This window comes from Rhinoraja longicauda, chromosome 18, assembly GCF_053455715.1.
Source record: "Rhinoraja longicauda isolate Sanriku21f chromosome 18, sRhiLon1.1, whole genome shotgun sequence".
Lineage (NCBI taxonomy): Eukaryota > Metazoa > Chordata > Chondrichthyes > Rajiformes > Arhynchobatidae > Rhinoraja > Rhinoraja longicauda.
The window spans coordinates 18,291,192-18,308,939 of NC_135970.1; the positions used below are offsets into that span (position 1 = coordinate 18,291,192).

Consider the following 17,748-nt stretch of genomic DNA (forward strand, 5'->3'; position numbering starts at 1 on the left):
GATTATCTTTCAAAAATATAGATACATTTATTTTTCTGTGATCAGCAATTTGTTCTCACTTTATATTCTAAAAACAAGTTTTCCTCAACAATTTAGCACTTTATCTCCCTAACCAGGGATGATAAAGTTAATTATAATTGTTTTCTTAGCTTATCTAAATACTACCCTTTCCCAGTTGAGATCAGTTAGTTCACTGATATTTCATGATAATACATTCAATCTTTAACTACGGAATCGAAATTCATTACAAAATATTGAGTTGTATACTTGTTGCATTACATCACCATTAGTTCCAGCTTACTTTCTTACCACCAGGCTCAGGAACAGCTTCTTCTTCCCTTCGTGGCTTTTAAGTGTCTTTTAAATGCTGTTTTAGTACCTGCCTCAACTAGCCCCTCTGATAGCTTGTTCAATATACCCACCACCCTCTGTGAAAATATTGCTCCTCAGGTTCCAATTAAATCTTGTCCCTCACACCTAAAACATATGTCCTCTAGTTCCTGATTCCCCTACTCTGGGTAAAAGATTGTGCATTCACCTTATCTGTTCTCACGATTTCATACAAGATTACCCCTCAGCCTCCTACGCTCCAAGGAATAAAATCTTATACTTGGTACACTGACTGATGAAGGTCAATGTACCAAAAGCCTTCTTTACCACCCTTTCTACCTGTGATAATTTTACAATCTAACTCATTGGACTTTTCTCTGAAACTGTTATGCTACAATGATGAGAAACTATATTCTGCACTCTGGTATTTTTCTCTTTGCCTACCTGTTGTACTTGTGTTTGGCTTGATTGTATTCATGGATAATATTATCTAGTTTGATTGTATAGCACACAAACTATGTGCTATAGTTTGGTATACATGACAATAATAAACTTTAACCAAAATGAGCAAAATAAAAACCCTAATATACTCCTTAGAAAAGCTACTCACTCTTTGGCCAACAAGAGTAACCAAACCAGCAGTTTCATCATATGAAAAGACCAATCTTAAGTATATCCGATTAACAACTATACCATATCCCACCCCCATATTTAAAAATCACATTTTGGGATGTCAGAGTCACTGGCAAGATTGGCTTTTTCGCCCATCCATAGCTGTCTTCAAGAACACAGTGGCAAGCCAACGTTTTGAATCATTGCATGTTCTGGTAAAGATACAATGCTGTATTGGAGAGAGTTACAGGATTCAGGCACTAGAAAAGATAGTGTGCAACTTGAAGGAAAACCTGTAAGTGGTTGTGTGCCCATACACCAGCTGCTCTGGCCCTTCTTTGTGGTGACCAGGGAGATACTGTTGAAGTAACATGCGCAGGTAACGGCATAGTATTTTCTGTATGCCATACAAAGCACCTACTGTATTGGCAGTGGAGGTAATGAATGCCGAGCATGCTAGAGGGGGTGCTACACAAGTCAGCTGCTTTGTTCTGAATAGCACTGAGCTTCTTGAATTCTTTAGGAGCTACACTCATCCCGGAAATAGATATCCCATTGCATTCCTGGTTTGTGCCTTGGAAAGGCTTCAGATCCAAGTCACTCACTGCAGAATACCCAGTCCACCACTTGCACAAAACACTTTTAAGTTGCTGGTCAGTGGTAACCACCAGGATGGTGAAGATGGGATCTTAGGGATAATGTCAGTGAATGTCATGGGCATGGAGTTGGATTTTCCCTTAGCCTCAAGTCTGAAAAATGGATATAATTATATCCTCTACATTAACACACACTTCGTCTGGATGCCATCAAGTAAAACAGTATTATTGGAAATAGTAAATGATAATCAACAGAAGATTAGCCATCTCTTCTTCATATCATAAAGGTCATTTTATAGTCTGATGGATTATGGCAAAGAATTGAGGGGAGAAACCTTTCATCTTACCTGGCCCTGACCTTGTCTTTCCAGATCTACGACACACATGTCCACGATTGGACCTAAATTAGTGAAAGTTTCCATACCAGCAACATAAGACCCCTGCTCATTGCTGTCCACATTTAGCTGCAACAAAAACATAACAGATTTTATTTTTTTTAATTGTGTTAATATGTTCTGTCATCTTCAAACTATGTTCAATACATTCATCTGCGGTAATTTAAACTGCACTTGCAGTTGTATTCCTGATATCCACAAATAAAAAGATGAAGCAAATAAGAGACCAATTTAAAAAAACAAAAAGATTTATGATGCTTCCCACATGGCCTAAGACAATGATTTTTCCACAAGGCAACTTAAACAAATGTGGGTCCCTTGAAGGCAGACACGGGTGAAATTATTATGGGTGACAAGGAAATGGCAGAAGAGTTGAACAGGTACTTTGGATCAGTCTTCACAAAGGAAGACACAAACAATCTCCCAGATGTACTAGAGGACAGAGGATCTAGGGGGATAGAGGAACTGAAAGAAATTTGCATTAGGCGAGAAATAGTATTGGGTAGACTGATGGGACTGAAGGTTGATAAATCCCCAGGGCCTGATGGTCTGCATCCCAGGGTACTCAGGGAGGGAGCTCTAGAAATAGTGGACGCATTGGTGATCATTTTCCAATGTTCAATAGATTCAGGATCAGTTCCTGTGGACTGGAGGATAGCTAATGTTATCCCACTTTTCAAGAAAGGAGTGAGAGAGAAAACGGGGAATTACAGACCAGTTAGCCTGACATCGGTGGAGGGGAAGATGCTGGAGTCAATTATTGAAGAGGTAATAACGGTGCATTTGGATAGCTGTAAGTCCAAGTCAGCATGGATTTTTGAAAGGGAAATCATGCTTGACTAATCTTCTGGAATTTTTTGAGGATGTGACAAGTAAAATGGATGAAGGGGAGCCAGTAGATGTAGTGTATCTAGACTTTCAGAAAGCCTTTGATAAGGTCCCACACGGGAGATTGGTGAGTAAAATTAGAGCACATGGTATTGGGGGTAGGGTGTTGACATGGATAGAAAATTGGTTGGCAGACAGGAAGCAAAAAGTAGGAGTAAACGGGTCCTTTTCAGAATGGCAGGCAGTAGCGAGTGGAGTGCCGCAAGGCTTGGTGGCAGTGTGAACTGTGAAGAGGATGTTAGGAGGTTGCAGGGTGACCTGGACAGGTTGAGTGAGTGGGCAGATGCGTGGCAGATGAAGTATAATATAGATAAATGTGAGGTTATCCACTTCGTGGGCAAAAACAAGGAGGCAGATTATTATCTCAATGGTGTTAGGTTAGGTAAGGGGGAGGAGCAGCGAGACCTGGGTGTCCTTGTACACCAGTCACTGAAAGTTGGCATGCACGTATAGCAGGCAGTGAAGAAAGCCTTCATAACGAGAGGATTTCAGTATGGGTGTAAAGAGGTTCTTCCGCAGTTGTATAGGGCCCTGGTAAAACCACATCTGGAGTATTGTGTACAGTTTTGGTCTCCTAATTTGAGGAAGGACATCCTTGTAATTGAGGCAGTGCAGCGTAGGTTCACGAGATTGATCCCTGGGATGGCGGGACTGTCATATGAGGAAAGATTGAAAAGACTAGGCTTGTATTCACTGGAGTTTAGAAGGATGAGAGGGGATCTTATAGAAACATATAAAATTATAAAAGGACTGGACAAGCTAGATGCAGGAAAAATGTTCCCATGATGGGAGAGTCCAGAACCAGGGGCCACCAGGTTCAGGGTCTTAGAATAAAGGGGAGGCCATTTAAAACTGAGGTGAGAAGGAACCTTTTTACCCAGAGAGTTGTGAATTTGTGGAATTCTCTGCCACAGAGGGCAGTCGAAGCCAAATCACTGGATGGATTTAAGAGGGAGTTTGGTAGAGCTCTAGGGGCTAATGGAATCAAGGGATATGGGGAGAAGGCAGGCACGGGTTATTGATTGTGGACGATCAGCCATGATCACAATGAATGCCGGTGCTGGCTCGGAGGGCTGAATGGCCTCCTCCTGCACCTATTTTCAATGTTTTTATGTAACACTTGAAAGGCAATGCACAGAATCTTCTTGTCCTCCTGAAATCAAGTAAGAAACATCCTCCAACGCTAATAATTCTCTACTAATATTTTCCTCATTATTACACCCCCAATGTCGGCTTTCCCACGAGCAAGTACCAAAAGGCCAAAATCAGAGTATTCACAAGGCAAATGTTACAATCAGATGACCAGCCATCTGAGGTTAAAACCTTACATATCTAGCATTATAGTCCAGGGCACCAATATTTATAAGAGGACAGAAGTGAAAATAATACTAATCATACATAAAGACTTGCAAAGAACTTGCGGCTGGAAAAATAAACAAATGTATTACACTACATTTAAGTAGACTCACAAATTGAACTACACATAATGTTGACTAATAATGCTGCTAGCAATTATTTTTTTCCCCTTCTCCTTCCCATGTCATCCAGGCATCTTCCAATGTAACTTCTGCACCAGAGGTGGGGAGATATAAAATTAGCAACTTTCAATTCACCTTGGATACTGGACCACAAATTCATTAGAATCGGAAAGCAACGGAATACCACGGGTCTGAAGAAGGGTCTCGACCCGAAACGTCACCCATTCCTTCTCTCCCGAGATGCTGCCTGACCTGCTGAGTTACTCCAGCATTTTGTGAATAAATCGATTTGTACCAGCATCTGCAGTTATTTTTTTATACTACTGGAATACCACAGTAACTGGTTCAGTAGCACAAGCCAAGTTAAAGATGTAACTTGTGTAAATTACTTCCAACAGCAGTAGGCAAAGTGTGTCATAGAGTCATAGTCATAGAGTCATACAGTGTGGAAACAGGCCCTGTGGCCCAATTTGCCCACACCAGCCAAAAGTCCTAGCTATACTAGTCCCACCTGCCCGCAATGGAGTCAGTGTCAATGTGTCAATGTGTTTAAAGTACTCACCTTAACAAGCTGTGAATCTCCAAGACGAGACCCAACAAATACGACCCCATTGTCCAAGTACGTCAAACATTCTGCGATCGATGTCTATGAAGGACAAATAGGATATAGAACATTATTATGATTTTCATATCATACAATAAACTATATTATTAATTACACAAATTCAAATACCACTTCTGAGAGCAGAAAGATGAAAGGTTCTGAAAACTACAGCATCAATAAATTTACTGGTTGGAGTGAAGATGGATTCACTGTAACTTTACTTCAAAAATAAAAAATAAATTCCATAACCACATTGCAACTAAACAATTAGCATGATAAAAAGAGTACCAATTTCCTATGAAATTTACGATAAATTACTTTTGTAAAGTGGGTAAATGCTTAACCTGACCCAAGCCAAGACACAGAGCTATAATTTAATCAGATTTCCAAAATACTACAGGGGAGCCACAATGAATGGTACTAAATGTTCAGCTGTTCATAAGAGTGACTTAGATGAAACAACAGTCCTTTTTCAATCTATCCAAACCGAAAGGTGGCAAGATAAAGTATAATATTGGGTAATTTGAAATTATTCAATCTGGTACAGAGAATGGGCTTAAAATGAAGGAATTTAATGCAAATATTAACCTAATTATTATAAATTAATTTGCTAACAACCAATGTCAAATAAGCATGTTAAATTGCTAATACCATAATACCACCATCAGCAATTAGTATTAAAAACCTCAGACATTCATTAAAAACGGGCAACTCGGCATTGCTAACCTCTCCCAGTAGTTCAACACGGAGGTCTTTGACAGTGATGTTCCCATCCATCTGTTCCTCCCTCTCCAGGAGCAACATAAACAAACGTCCCTCCATATCGCCCAACAGGTACCGAGAACCATTGGGATCCACGCGATTATGACAAACAATTGTGCTTTGCTGACAATAAAGGAGAGAAAATATATTTGCATTCAAAGGTAAACCTTCTTTAAGAAACTAGGTTTGTTAGCAGCAATGCATGTCCAGTTATAATTGAACAGCTTTTAATTAAAGGGAAATACCGAGAGCTATGACACTGTTTTATTTATATAAAGATTATTCTACATTCAGATTGTTTCATTTCAAATTTCCAGAAACTGCAGGGATTTTTTTTGCTTTGAGTTAATTATGCACAATCCTTCTTCTGGCAGTTCAACTTTGCCACAATGAAAATTCAGCCAAAAACTCTGTCCGCTTTCCTTATGAATTATTTTTAAATGAAAACGGGAAACAGAATGGATAAGATAAATTAAGCCATGGTAAAAATTTCAAATAATCCAAACACATTACAAACGATGTTTTTCAAGGTCTTCAATTACTTCACAAGAATTTCTATAATCCCTTCCGATGTTTCCTACCTTGATAGCAGGCGGTGCAATTGCCAGGTATTTGTCTCCATTGTGGTACGTGATGGATTCTTGGCCTATGATTAATGCTCCTCCAAATGGTTCTGGAACTGAACAAAATGACTGAATAATTTATAAATATTCGCAAGGCACAGGAACAAAATCCATATTTCTCTCAAAATGGTGCTTGGGTATCTTATCCATCTATCCCAAGCAGCAGCATGGGCCTTAATTTCATATACATTTGAAAGGCAGTACATCCTCCGTCTGGCACTGAGGTGTCAACTGAAATTTATGTGCTCAATTCTCTGACGTGAGACATGAACCCAATCACTGATTCCAAGCCCAGAGTGTTAACAATTGAGTCAAAGCCACTTTAGATTACAAGAGATGCCAATGACTTTGAAATTGAAAACACCTTCTGGTTTAATAAGCCTTTGGATCAGAAGGATTTCATGTTCAATTCCAATGATTTTGTTTGACAATGGCAATGGACCTGGCAAAAATAGAGCTGCTTTACATCCAGCTGAAGAGGGGAAATTGTCAAGCAGGATCACCATTCCTAAGTAATTAGTGACAACTATGAGAAAGCATGGGGGCATAAAATTTAGTTTAAATTTTAAAATAGGCTAATATCACTTGTGAATAGCTAGCCTATGAATACAATTTGTTGAGGTCACAATATGACAAATTACCACTTACTTCAGGCAACTAATGGCTGCCAGCACTTTGGAAATAAAGAAATGCGTCATCACCTTTATGCAAGCAGTCCGAAAGGCAAGAATGTGAACTAACCATTTCTGATTTTGTGCAGGAAACATTAATTCAGACCACACATCCTGCAGTTGTTTCCAATTGATTTTTCTTTAAGAGATATCACTCATTTACATAAACTCCAGGAAATCAGTGGCTGAAATGAACAACTCATCACTGTCTTTTTTTAAAAAGTGGCAATATCAACCTGCAATGACCATTGATGCTTCAGCTTCCACATTTTCTTGCTTCCAAGGTCCCTTGTTGAATTCTTTTTCTCTCAAAGATACTTCATAGGTCTTTACATGACGGCCCTGGGGATCCTAAGAAGGAAAGAAAACAACGTGGAAGACATATAATGCATTGAGCATGAGGTCAACTGGTCATCACACACTGATGTTCCATTAATTTATAAAAATATGTAGGGAGGAATCTCGGGAAATCAAACACACTACAGTGCGGGGTACCAGTGGGATCAAATGGATGAGCATGATGTTCATCTTTTTGTGAAGCATAATGGGATACTGGACCAATCAATGAACATTCAATGAAACGAACTTGATGAAAGTATCAAGCTTCTACATGAAACATTGAATGTCGCTCAAGATGAATGTCAGTCACAGTGCAAGGAAATGCCACATCTCAACCCAAGGACAGCACCCCTTACAGGACATACAAGGCAGTTCTTCCATCTAAACATCAGTGTGTGAATGCCAGCCAGAATTAAATTATGAGCAGTTTTGTGCTATGGGGCCTTCCGGATTATCTCAGAGTTTGTAGTTGGAGTTATGAGGAACCTGTTAACATTCACCATCATTTCATTGGGAAAGAGCTATCGCAGGAATATGAACTTTCACAATTAACCACGGGAATCCAGAAATTGTAGTCATTGTGATTCCCTGCTGCCTAGCAGAATGCGTACTTTTGAAGCCTATCTCAACATAATTTTCAAAAATTCACGTTCTGGCAAAAATATTTACAGCACATTTACAATCATATTTATAGTGGGCCAGAAGGAGGGTCCTGACCCAAATGCAGGATTCCCACAGATGCTGTCCGACCCACTGAATTCCTCCAACACTTTGTGTTTTGCTCAAGAATATGTACAAACTATTTTGACAATAGTTTTTCTTTGAGGTGAAAATTAGATTTTAATGTGCACTAATATCTCTGGCCCTTACAAACCCTTTTTAAATACTTAAAATTCCAATTACCTTAGATGTTTAGAAATATTAATTAGTTATTATTTTTTACACAAATATTTCAGTTACATGAATCTTTTACAGTCTAATCTTTATTTCACACTGTACAAAATATTTAACAAACTGATTGAAAATCATGCTTTTTACTTCCCGATTTGCTGTCTGTGAGAAGTATTTGGCTGCTTAGCCAGCTTAATGACAGACTGAAAAACTAGAGACTCGATAAAAATGACTTGGTGGAAAGGTTTAGGTTTATGTTCATTATTATCACGTGTACCGACGTACAGTGAGGAGAGACACAGAATGCTAGAGTAACTCAGCGGGACAGGCAGCATCTCTGGAGCGAAGGAATGGGTGACGTTTCGGGTCGAGACCCTTCTTCAGACTGATGTCAATCATGTACATTGAAGAGCTTGGTTTTGCAGGTTATCCAATCAAATCAGATAACTGTACAAAGAGAAATCTACCAGGGATATGTAAATTCCTCGTGGACAATTTTCTTCAAGGTCAGTAACTTTGTACAATTGGCACAACAAAATAATTTCTATTACCCATTTTTCTGCCTTGAAAAAAATTCTTTGTTACAGCTTTCCTATATCATTAACCTAAAAAATACTCACTGCACTCCAGTTGCATTAGTCTTCATTTCTGGAATAAAAGTAAAAGGCCCATCCAACTTTCTGAATCACTATGTCACCTCAAAACTCTGATTTCTTACCTGATAGACGAAGCAAATGGTTGGGACCTGACTGCCATACAGAAACTTCACATCAATTACATGAAGTTCTTCTAGACGAATATTAAATGCCTTCAACTCTTTGTTGTCTCTGTCTAATGGGATCACCTTGAAGAGCCCATCATATAGTCTGAGACCTATCATGCGACATTCAGGGTCCACAATACCGATTATTCCAGTCTCAGAAGGGCGCCCAATACGATCCTGAAAGGGATATCAAAGGGATGTTAATATCATTTGCAGAATGAAATCCAAGTGTTAAATTGTGTACAGGAAGATAAAAGTGGATTGTTAAAACATCTAGTTTAGATGGTACAATAAATTCTGATTAAAAAGTCATCAACTAGAAATGTCACATATTTCTATGTGCTGTGACTGTGTTGAATAGAAATTAGTTTTACCTGTACATTTCCATGGGCCCTTGTGATGATATCAATGGTTTCTCCATTCTGTTTATATTCCAGAATGCAGGCATTGTATTTTGCAGTCAGAATGAAAAGCAGGTCCTTACCTTCTCCCTGTTTGAAGAAAAATAGAAAATAGTTTATCTATTATATATTTTCTTCATTAACCAATGCACTACAAGTATATTCTTCATGTCGTGGCATGAAGGGAGCAGAAAATTTGCTCAGATACCATTACGTTTTATGGAGTGAGCACCAAGAAATATGCAACAGGAAGAAACTATTCACTTGAAAAATTGAAAATATAACTGACTCCATTCATTTATTAGTTTATTAAGGGCCTGAAGATATACCGATTGGTAAATCAGAGATCCCAAGGCGCGATCTCAGTTGTCCCAAGTTTGTTGACTTCATTTGCGATATCAATGAAACAGTGAAAGCAACGTCATCAATAAAAACTGGTAGAGATGCGAGAGGGAACGAAAAATCAGCTGCCATTGCCTCTCCTGTTCACCATCTGATATCTCCAGTAAGAGAATGCATTTTACCATCAGTTTTGGGCCATACAGTAACGATATCTTGGTCGGTATACACAAATTGGACCTAAGGGTTTGTTTCCATGCTTTATAACTATGACTCTATATCAGGTACCAACATTTACTATTAAACAATCATGATTTAGGAATTGAAACAGGCACTTTGAGACTGTTCCAACATGTAATAAAATCTCAATTCTGCATTCCATCTTCCCATTGCAACCTTACATGCACTTGCTCACCTATAATCTACTTTTACATTGTAAATGGTCAAAATCTTTGCCTTCAATGAGTTGTATGGGAGAGTTGGAAAGATTCACAGCACTCTGAAAAAAAATTGTGCTTCACATTGCCTTCATTGGATGACCAACTAAATGTAAAATATCTAGATTCTCCCACAAGAGAACGCACCATCAAGAAGGACTTTATGTTTCTTTCAAGTAACTCTCACTCTTTCGTACTCCAGCACATACAAGCCTACCCTGTTCAACCAGTATTACAGTTACCAGTCTAGGAAATCTTCTGTGATCTGTTTCTAATGCATTAATACCCATAGTATAAGCAAATTTAACTAACAATATTTTAGTGTCTTCATTCCAAGTCACCTATGTAAACTGTAAAAGGTTGAGGCATCAGCACGCTCATTGCATCTCAATGGATAGGAAAGGTTGAGACGGATATGGGCCAAACACAGGCAAATGGGACTAGCTCTGGGAAACACCTTAAGTCACATGGACTAGTTGGGCCGAAGGGCCTATTGTAAAACTCCCTGACTCTATTCATGTCAAGACATTCAAATACGTCTCAAATTAAGCAACATATAAGAGGTGCCCTGCACTTTCATGAAGTGAGGATGGAAGAGGAAAGAATCAATATATAATTTAGAAAGAAAATACACCATACTCATCAGCAAATTACTGCTGATGTCTAATACATCATTGCACGTCATACCTTTGGTCGGAAGAGCTCCATTACAGCTATCTTGCCGTACATGCCTACTTCTTTAACAGGGCGTAAACCTTCTGGAGTCACCACATAAATCTCCAACCTTGTGTTCTTGGCAATCAGCAGGTTTAAATCATCTGCTGAGGTGAAATGACCTGTCGCAGAAAAAAAATACATTTAGACCATTTTTGGTTCAACGTAGGTCTGCACCCTCTGAACCTAATGACAGTGGGACTTCTGGAACTGTTGAAATTCATTGAGCAAAAGGTACAACATCAATAATAGGGAGATCCAGGAATTCTGACGAAGCATTCATCATCCATTTGTATTTAATTCTTCCAAACTAAAAATGGTTCGTTCAAGATGTATTTCACATCTAAAGAAAATTTTCTTTTTTTTTAATTTGGAGGAATGGGAAAAAGTATAGGAGGCCAAGAATTGTGTTTAAGGAAACTAGCATTTCACGTGAAAAAAAATTCAAGAATCATCCAATTGGAAATAAATAACTAAAGAGCAACCACATAAATTAACTGAAGATAGCTTTAATAAACTCAAGTTATTAAATTCAAACTATGATGGAAATCTAAATAAATGCAGTCATACTGGCCACTCGTATGTACAAAGCGCTGAATGGAATCAATAGTTGAGTTTTGTTTCGAGATGCAACATGGCCTGTCAGCCCACTGAGTCCACGCTGACCATCGATCCATGTTATCCCACGTTCTCATTTAATTTCTACACATTAGGAGCAACTTTACAAAGACCAAATAATCTACAAACCTGCACATCTTTGGGCTGTGGGAGGAAACCAGAGTATCCAGAGGAAACCCACGTGGTCACATGAAGAATGTGCAAACTCTACACAGACCGCACCGGAGGACAGGATTAAACCTGGGTCCTTTAGTTCAGTTTAGAGATGCAGCACGGAAACGAGCCCTTTGGTCCATCGGGTCTACGCCGACCAACAATCACCCATACACTAGTTCGTTATCCCAGCTTCACATCTTGCATAATAGGGTTATTTACAGGTTAAAGCCAATGACTTTGGAATGTGGAGGAAACCGAGCACCCGGAGAAAACCCATGCAGTCACAGGAAGAATGTGCAAACTCTAGACAGCACACATAGTAAGGATTGTACCCAGGTTTCTGGCACTGTAAGATTGCAACTGTATCTTTATACCACTGTGCAACTATACTTATTTTCAGAAGTGTAAATAACCACTGGAGGAATAGGTAAAAGCTTAGTCTTCAAAAAAAGCTTTAAAATGTCAAGGCTTCCAATTCTCAGCTCTACTCAATGACATTTCCAAGTACCATACCCTGAATGTCATGAGACACAACAATTTAACAGCCATCCAACATTTAATAAAAATAACTGAACTAAATCTATGCAAGCTCACTGATTATTCCCATTCTCCCACTTATTTTCACTATGACCGTTTCTCCCAACAAAGCTGTCCAATAACATTGGCGTTAATGCTAAGACTAATGTCATCCAGACTTGACTATTCCATCCCTCACTGGTGGCACCTATATTATAGCCACTGCAAACTTGAGGTCATCCACAATCCATTGCCCAATAGTAATTACATTGCTGCAACTACATTAACCCTTGGTTAGAACATAGCAAATATAGAAAAATAGGTGCAGGAGAAGGCCATTCGGCCCTTCGAGCCAGCACTGCCATTCAATATGATCATGGCTGATCATCTAAAATCAGTACCCCATTCCTACTTTTTCCCCATCTACCCCTTGATTCCTTTAGCCCGAAGAGCTAACTCTAACTCTCTCTTGAAAACATCCAGTGAATTGGCCTCCACTGTCTTCTGTTGCAGAGAATTCCACAGATTCACAACTCTCTGGCTGAAAAAGTTTTTCCTCATCTCAGTCCTAAATGGCCTACGCCTTATTCCTAAACTGTGATCCCTGGTTCTGGATTCCCCCAACATCGGAAACATTTTTCCTGCATCTAGCCTATCCAATGCTTTAAGAATTTTATGTTTCTATAAGATCCCCTCTCATCCTAAATTCCAGGGAATACAAGCCCAGGCGACCCATTCTTTCATCATATGTCAGTCCCGCCATCCTGGAAATTAACCTGGTGAACCCACGCTGCACTCCCTCAATAGTAATAATGTCCTTCCTCAAATTAGAAGATCAAATTGCACTCCAAGTTCGGTCTCACCTGGGCCTGTACAACTGCAGTAGGACCTTCTTGCTCCTAAACTCAAATCTTCTAGCAATGCAGGCCAACATGCCATTAGTTTTCTTCACTGCCTGTTGTACCTGCATGCATACTTTCAGTAACTGATATACAAGCACACCCAGGTCTCGTTGCACCTCCCCTTTTCCTAATCTGACACCATTCAAATAATAATCTGCCTTCCTGTTCCTGCCACCAAAGTGGATAACCTCACATTTATCCACATTATACTGCATCTGCCCACTCACCCAACCTATCCAAGTCACCCTGCAGCTTCGTAGCATTCTCCTCGCAGCTCTTACTGCCACCCAGCTTTGTGTCATCCGCAAACTTGGAGATCTTACATTTAATTCACTCGTCCAAATTTTTGGTCAATGACCAATGGTCAATAACACATTGACCAAACATGCCTTAACATGTGCTTACTTTAGGGTGCCAAACTTTGTCTGCGATTATAAACAACATGTGACATGTTGTCATAAAAGCAAAATATTGCTGGGAATCTAAAAGCCTAAGAATGTTAAAACTATTCATGTCAGAAATGTATAGAAAGCAATGGAATCAACAACTGAAGTGATGGCCTCTTATCAGAACTTAAAAATATTTGAGCTATGAAGATGTCAAGAGAGTTGAAGAAGAAAGAACAAGAGGAAAGGTTCACAAGTATATTTGCAAAAACATAACTGGGAAAGAGAATGGATTGTGATGTTCAAAGAATGGTCCAGAAATGTGCAAATATTGAAACAAAATTTCTGAACTCAGAATGGGCCAGAGGTTGCAATGTGCCTTATCCTGAGGGAATGTGCTGTTTCTTCAGGTTACATCGAGTTTCATTGACACACTTGGGAAGCCAAGGAAGAGATCAGAATATCAAAGTGGCAAGACGTTTGGTGCCAAAATGAACACTTCCTTTTTCTCCACTATGAAACAACTTTAGTATGGTTGCCTGAATGATCAACCAAATTGGTTCCACTTTCCACAATTCAGCTCACACTCCTTTTCTAACTTCACATAACCACAAATAATTACCTTTCCAAACTCATTGTTGGGTTCAACAACTTCAGATAATGCTCTGGTTTCCATTTATCTTTATCTGGAACCACCTACATTACCTATCCTAATCCAACATTCTTTTTTCTTGCACTGTCTCAGTTATGTCACTCCATCTATCTCAGCCTTCATTCAAAAACAGCGCTGCCAATTTTCTTTTTGTTTCCTCTGCAAATTTAAACTTACCACATCTCTAACTTTTCAGTTTTAATCAAAGGTCAACAATACAATTCATTAAACACAAGGGATTGCAGATGCTGGTATACAAAAAAAATGGCACATTGTGCTGGTATAACGCAGTAAGTCAGGCAGTACCTCTGGAGCACATGGATAGGTGATGTTTCGGGTCAGGATCTGAACTTGCATTTCTCTGAAGATCTGTCCTGGACCCAGCGCATTAATCGTAAAGAAACCCCATCAACACCGCTACTTCCTTAGAAGATTTGGTATGTCGTTGAACACTCTCTTGAACTTTTACAGGAATACAAGTAGAGACCATATTGACTGGTTGTGCCATCCTATTTGGCAATTCGAACGCCCAGGAATGAAGATTACAAAAAGTGATGAACACTGCCCAGTCTATCACGGGTACTGACCTGCTCAACATTAAAGAGATCTTATTGGGGGCACTGCCACAAAAGAGCAGCCACCATCACACTCAGCTACACTCTCAGTTCACTCAGTTCATTGGGAAGAAGATAGAGGAGTCTGAAAACTATTAACGTCCAGGTTCAGGCACAGCTTCTTCCCAACAATCATTCAAGGCTACTGATCACTACAAATTCCTACTGTCTCGGGTGCACGAGAGGCATTTGGCTTTGTTTTGTTTTGCACTATTTCGTTTTTTAATATATTAAACATTTTCTGTTTATTATGTTATCTATCGAGTACTGCGTTTACAACCTGTTGTGCTGCTGCATGTAGGAATTTCATTGTTCCGTTATGGCACATTTCACAATTAAACACTCTTGACCCTGCAGATATTACTCTCTCCAAACCCTGCCTGGACCATTATTGTTTGTTGTTAACTGTTCCAACTCTACAAATACTTTGATTCATATTTAGAAACTACTCAGTTTATTCAATTTGCTTTCAAATCCAAGAAGCCAGTATCTACTATGAAAGATAGATAGATCTTTTCACTTTTACTTGGAGAAAATTTTAATCATCACTGTTCTGGATGTTATTATGTTTTATCCAACAAGTAGTTATTTAAACAAACATTTATTTAAAAACAAAATAATACATAGACTGACTCTCCTGCCACCTGGGACTGTAGTGTCTATTTACTTCACATTAGTTTTATTTGCAATTAAAAGATAATTTCCTAAATATCAAGTAATGAGTGAATTAACAGTTTGAATTGTGCATTTCCTGACTGCTCAGTATGTTGCTGCGATGTCTCCCTCTGAGTTGTGTGAGATGTTTTGACTAGGCCCTATTTGAGGCCTGATCCTGCCACCCCAAACCCACCATTCCTCGCACCCCTTGTTTCTTTACCGGGCAGACGAAAGGAGTAAAACCGAGGCCCGAGTTTACTCTCACATTGACGATATTTACCGGTAATGCAGGCATTCACCGCAGTCGGTTTCTGCGCTGTCACAACATAATTGTAAGACATGGTGGCGGCCGTTCTGAAGCGATGGCAGCTTCGCAGCCGAACGCGCTCGATCGCGCTGCCCCCACAGGCTCCTCCGGTTTCGCTCCCCAGCCGCCCTCGTCACGTGCCGAGGGCTGCAACGGCGGCGGCCTCGCTGGCTTGCGGTCGCCATCTTTGTTCGGGGCAAAACAGATCAATGCCGACTGACGCCAATGATCGAGGGTTATTGCTGGATTGTGTCCGAAACACGGGTCCGGTATTTCAATCGGAGGGAAATTATTATGAAGGAATTAATAACTGAACACCTTGAGAAGAATGATAGGATTGAACGGAGCCAAGATGGATTTATGACAGGGCGATATAATCATCTGCATCTTGACGAAGTGACAGGTGACATAAATAAGGAACCAAAGCAGGATGCACTGACATACTTAGATTTTTCGGAAGACTTTCGATAAAGTCCACAGATGGGGTTAATCAACAGGGTTAGACATACGTGGAATTGGGGTAATGTACTGGCATTTATTGAGAACTCATTAACAGATTCAGAAGAATTTATTGTCATAAATAACTTACTTAATCAAAATAACCTTTATTGTCATCCAAAAAAACAAGTCTTTTGGACGAAATTCCGTTACCCACAGTCCAACAATAAGAGCAATAAAAATAAGCAATAACACACACAATCACAAACCCAACATTATTGAGTAATGAGGAAGGGTTAGTTATTGAGTAATGAGGAAGGGTTAGTTGGCAGTCTTGTTGTGCGGAGGCCCCTTGGGCAAGAGTGATCATAATATGGTGGAGTTCTTCATTAGGATGGAGAGTGACGAAGTCAATACAGAAACAAGTGTTCTGAACTTAAAGAAAGGTAACTTTGAGGGTATGAGGCGTGAATTATCCAAGATAGACTGGCAATTGATGCTGAAAGGGTTGACGGTGGACATGCAATGGAAGGCATTTAAAGGTCGCATGGATGAACTACAACAAGTGTTCATCCCAGTTTGGCAAAAGAACAAACCAGGAAAGGTAGTGCATCCGTGGCTAACAAGGGAAATCAAGGATAGTATTAAAACAAAAGATGAAGCATACAGATTAGCCAGAAAAAGTAGCATACCAGAGGACTGGGAGAAATTCAGAGTCCAGCAGAGGAGGACAAAGGGCTTAATTAGGAAAGGGAAAATAGATTATGAGGGAAAACTGGAAAGGAACATAAAAACTGACTGCAAAAGCTTTTATAGATATGTGAAGAGAAAAAGATTAGTTAAGACAAATGTAGGTCCCTTGCAGTCGGAAACAGGTGAATTGATCATAGGGAACAAGGAGATGGCAGACCAATTGAACAAATACTTTGGTTCTGTCTTCACTAAGGAAGACATAAACCGTCTGCCGGAAATAGCGGGGGACCGGGGGTCTAATGAGATGGAGGAACTGAGGGAAATCCAGGTTAGTCGGGAAGTGGTGTTAGGTAAATTAAATGGATTAAAGGCAGATAAATCCCCAGGGCCAGATAGGCTGCATCCCAGAGTGCTTAAGGAAGTAGCCTCAGAAATAGTGGATGCATTAGTGATAATTTTTCAAAACTCTTTAGATTCTGGAGTAGTTCCTGAGGATTGGAGGGTAGCTAATGTAACCCCACTTTTTAAAAAGGGAGGGAGAGAGAAAACGGGGAATTATAGACCAGTTAGCCTAACATCGGTAGTGGGGAAAATGCTAGAGTCAGTTATTAAAGATGTGATAGCATCACATTTGGAAAGTGGTGAAATCATCGGACAAAGTCAGCATGGATTTACAAAAGGCAAATCATGTCTGACGAATCTTATAGAATTTTTCGAGGATGTAACTAGTAGACTGGATAAGGGAGAACCAGTCGATGTGTTATATCTGGACTTTCAGAAGGCCTTCGACAAGGTCCCACATAGGAGATTGGTGTACAAACTTAAAGCACACGGTATTGAGGGTTCAGTGTTGAGGTGGATAGAAAATTAGTTGGCGGACAGGAAGCAAAGAGTAGGAATAAACGGGTCCTTTTCGGAATGGCAGGCAGTGACTAGTGGGGTACCGCAAGGCTCAGTGCTGGGACC

At 39.7% G+C, this 17,748-nt stretch overlaps 1 protein-coding gene across 1 annotated transcript in view; it reads right to left on the reverse strand.

The window, feature by feature from the left end:
- The window catches only part of ddb1 (damage-specific DNA binding protein 1), a 78,536-nt gene extending 62,768 nt beyond the window's left edge, over positions 1–15,768 (reverse strand). Inside the window, exons 1-9 of the mRNA XM_078415203.1 lie at positions 15,625–15,768; positions 10,817–10,965; positions 9,327–9,443; positions 8,908–9,129; positions 7,196–7,310; positions 6,247–6,344; positions 5,630–5,788; positions 4,862–4,945; positions 1,886–2,002 (exon numbers count right to left, since the gene is read on the reverse strand). Coding sequence (XP_078271329.1) covers positions 1,886–2,002; positions 4,862–4,945; positions 5,630–5,788; positions 6,247–6,344; positions 7,196–7,310; positions 8,908–9,129; positions 9,327–9,443; positions 10,817–10,965; positions 15,625–15,685 — 1,122 coding nt within the window. The 5' untranslated portion in view covers positions 15,686–15,768. The remainder of the gene's footprint in view (positions 1–1,885; positions 2,003–4,861; positions 4,946–5,629; positions 5,789–6,246; positions 6,345–7,195; positions 7,311–8,907; positions 9,130–9,326; positions 9,444–10,816; positions 10,966–15,624) is intronic.
- Between the last annotated feature and the right edge of the window lie 1,980 nt (positions 15,769–17,748).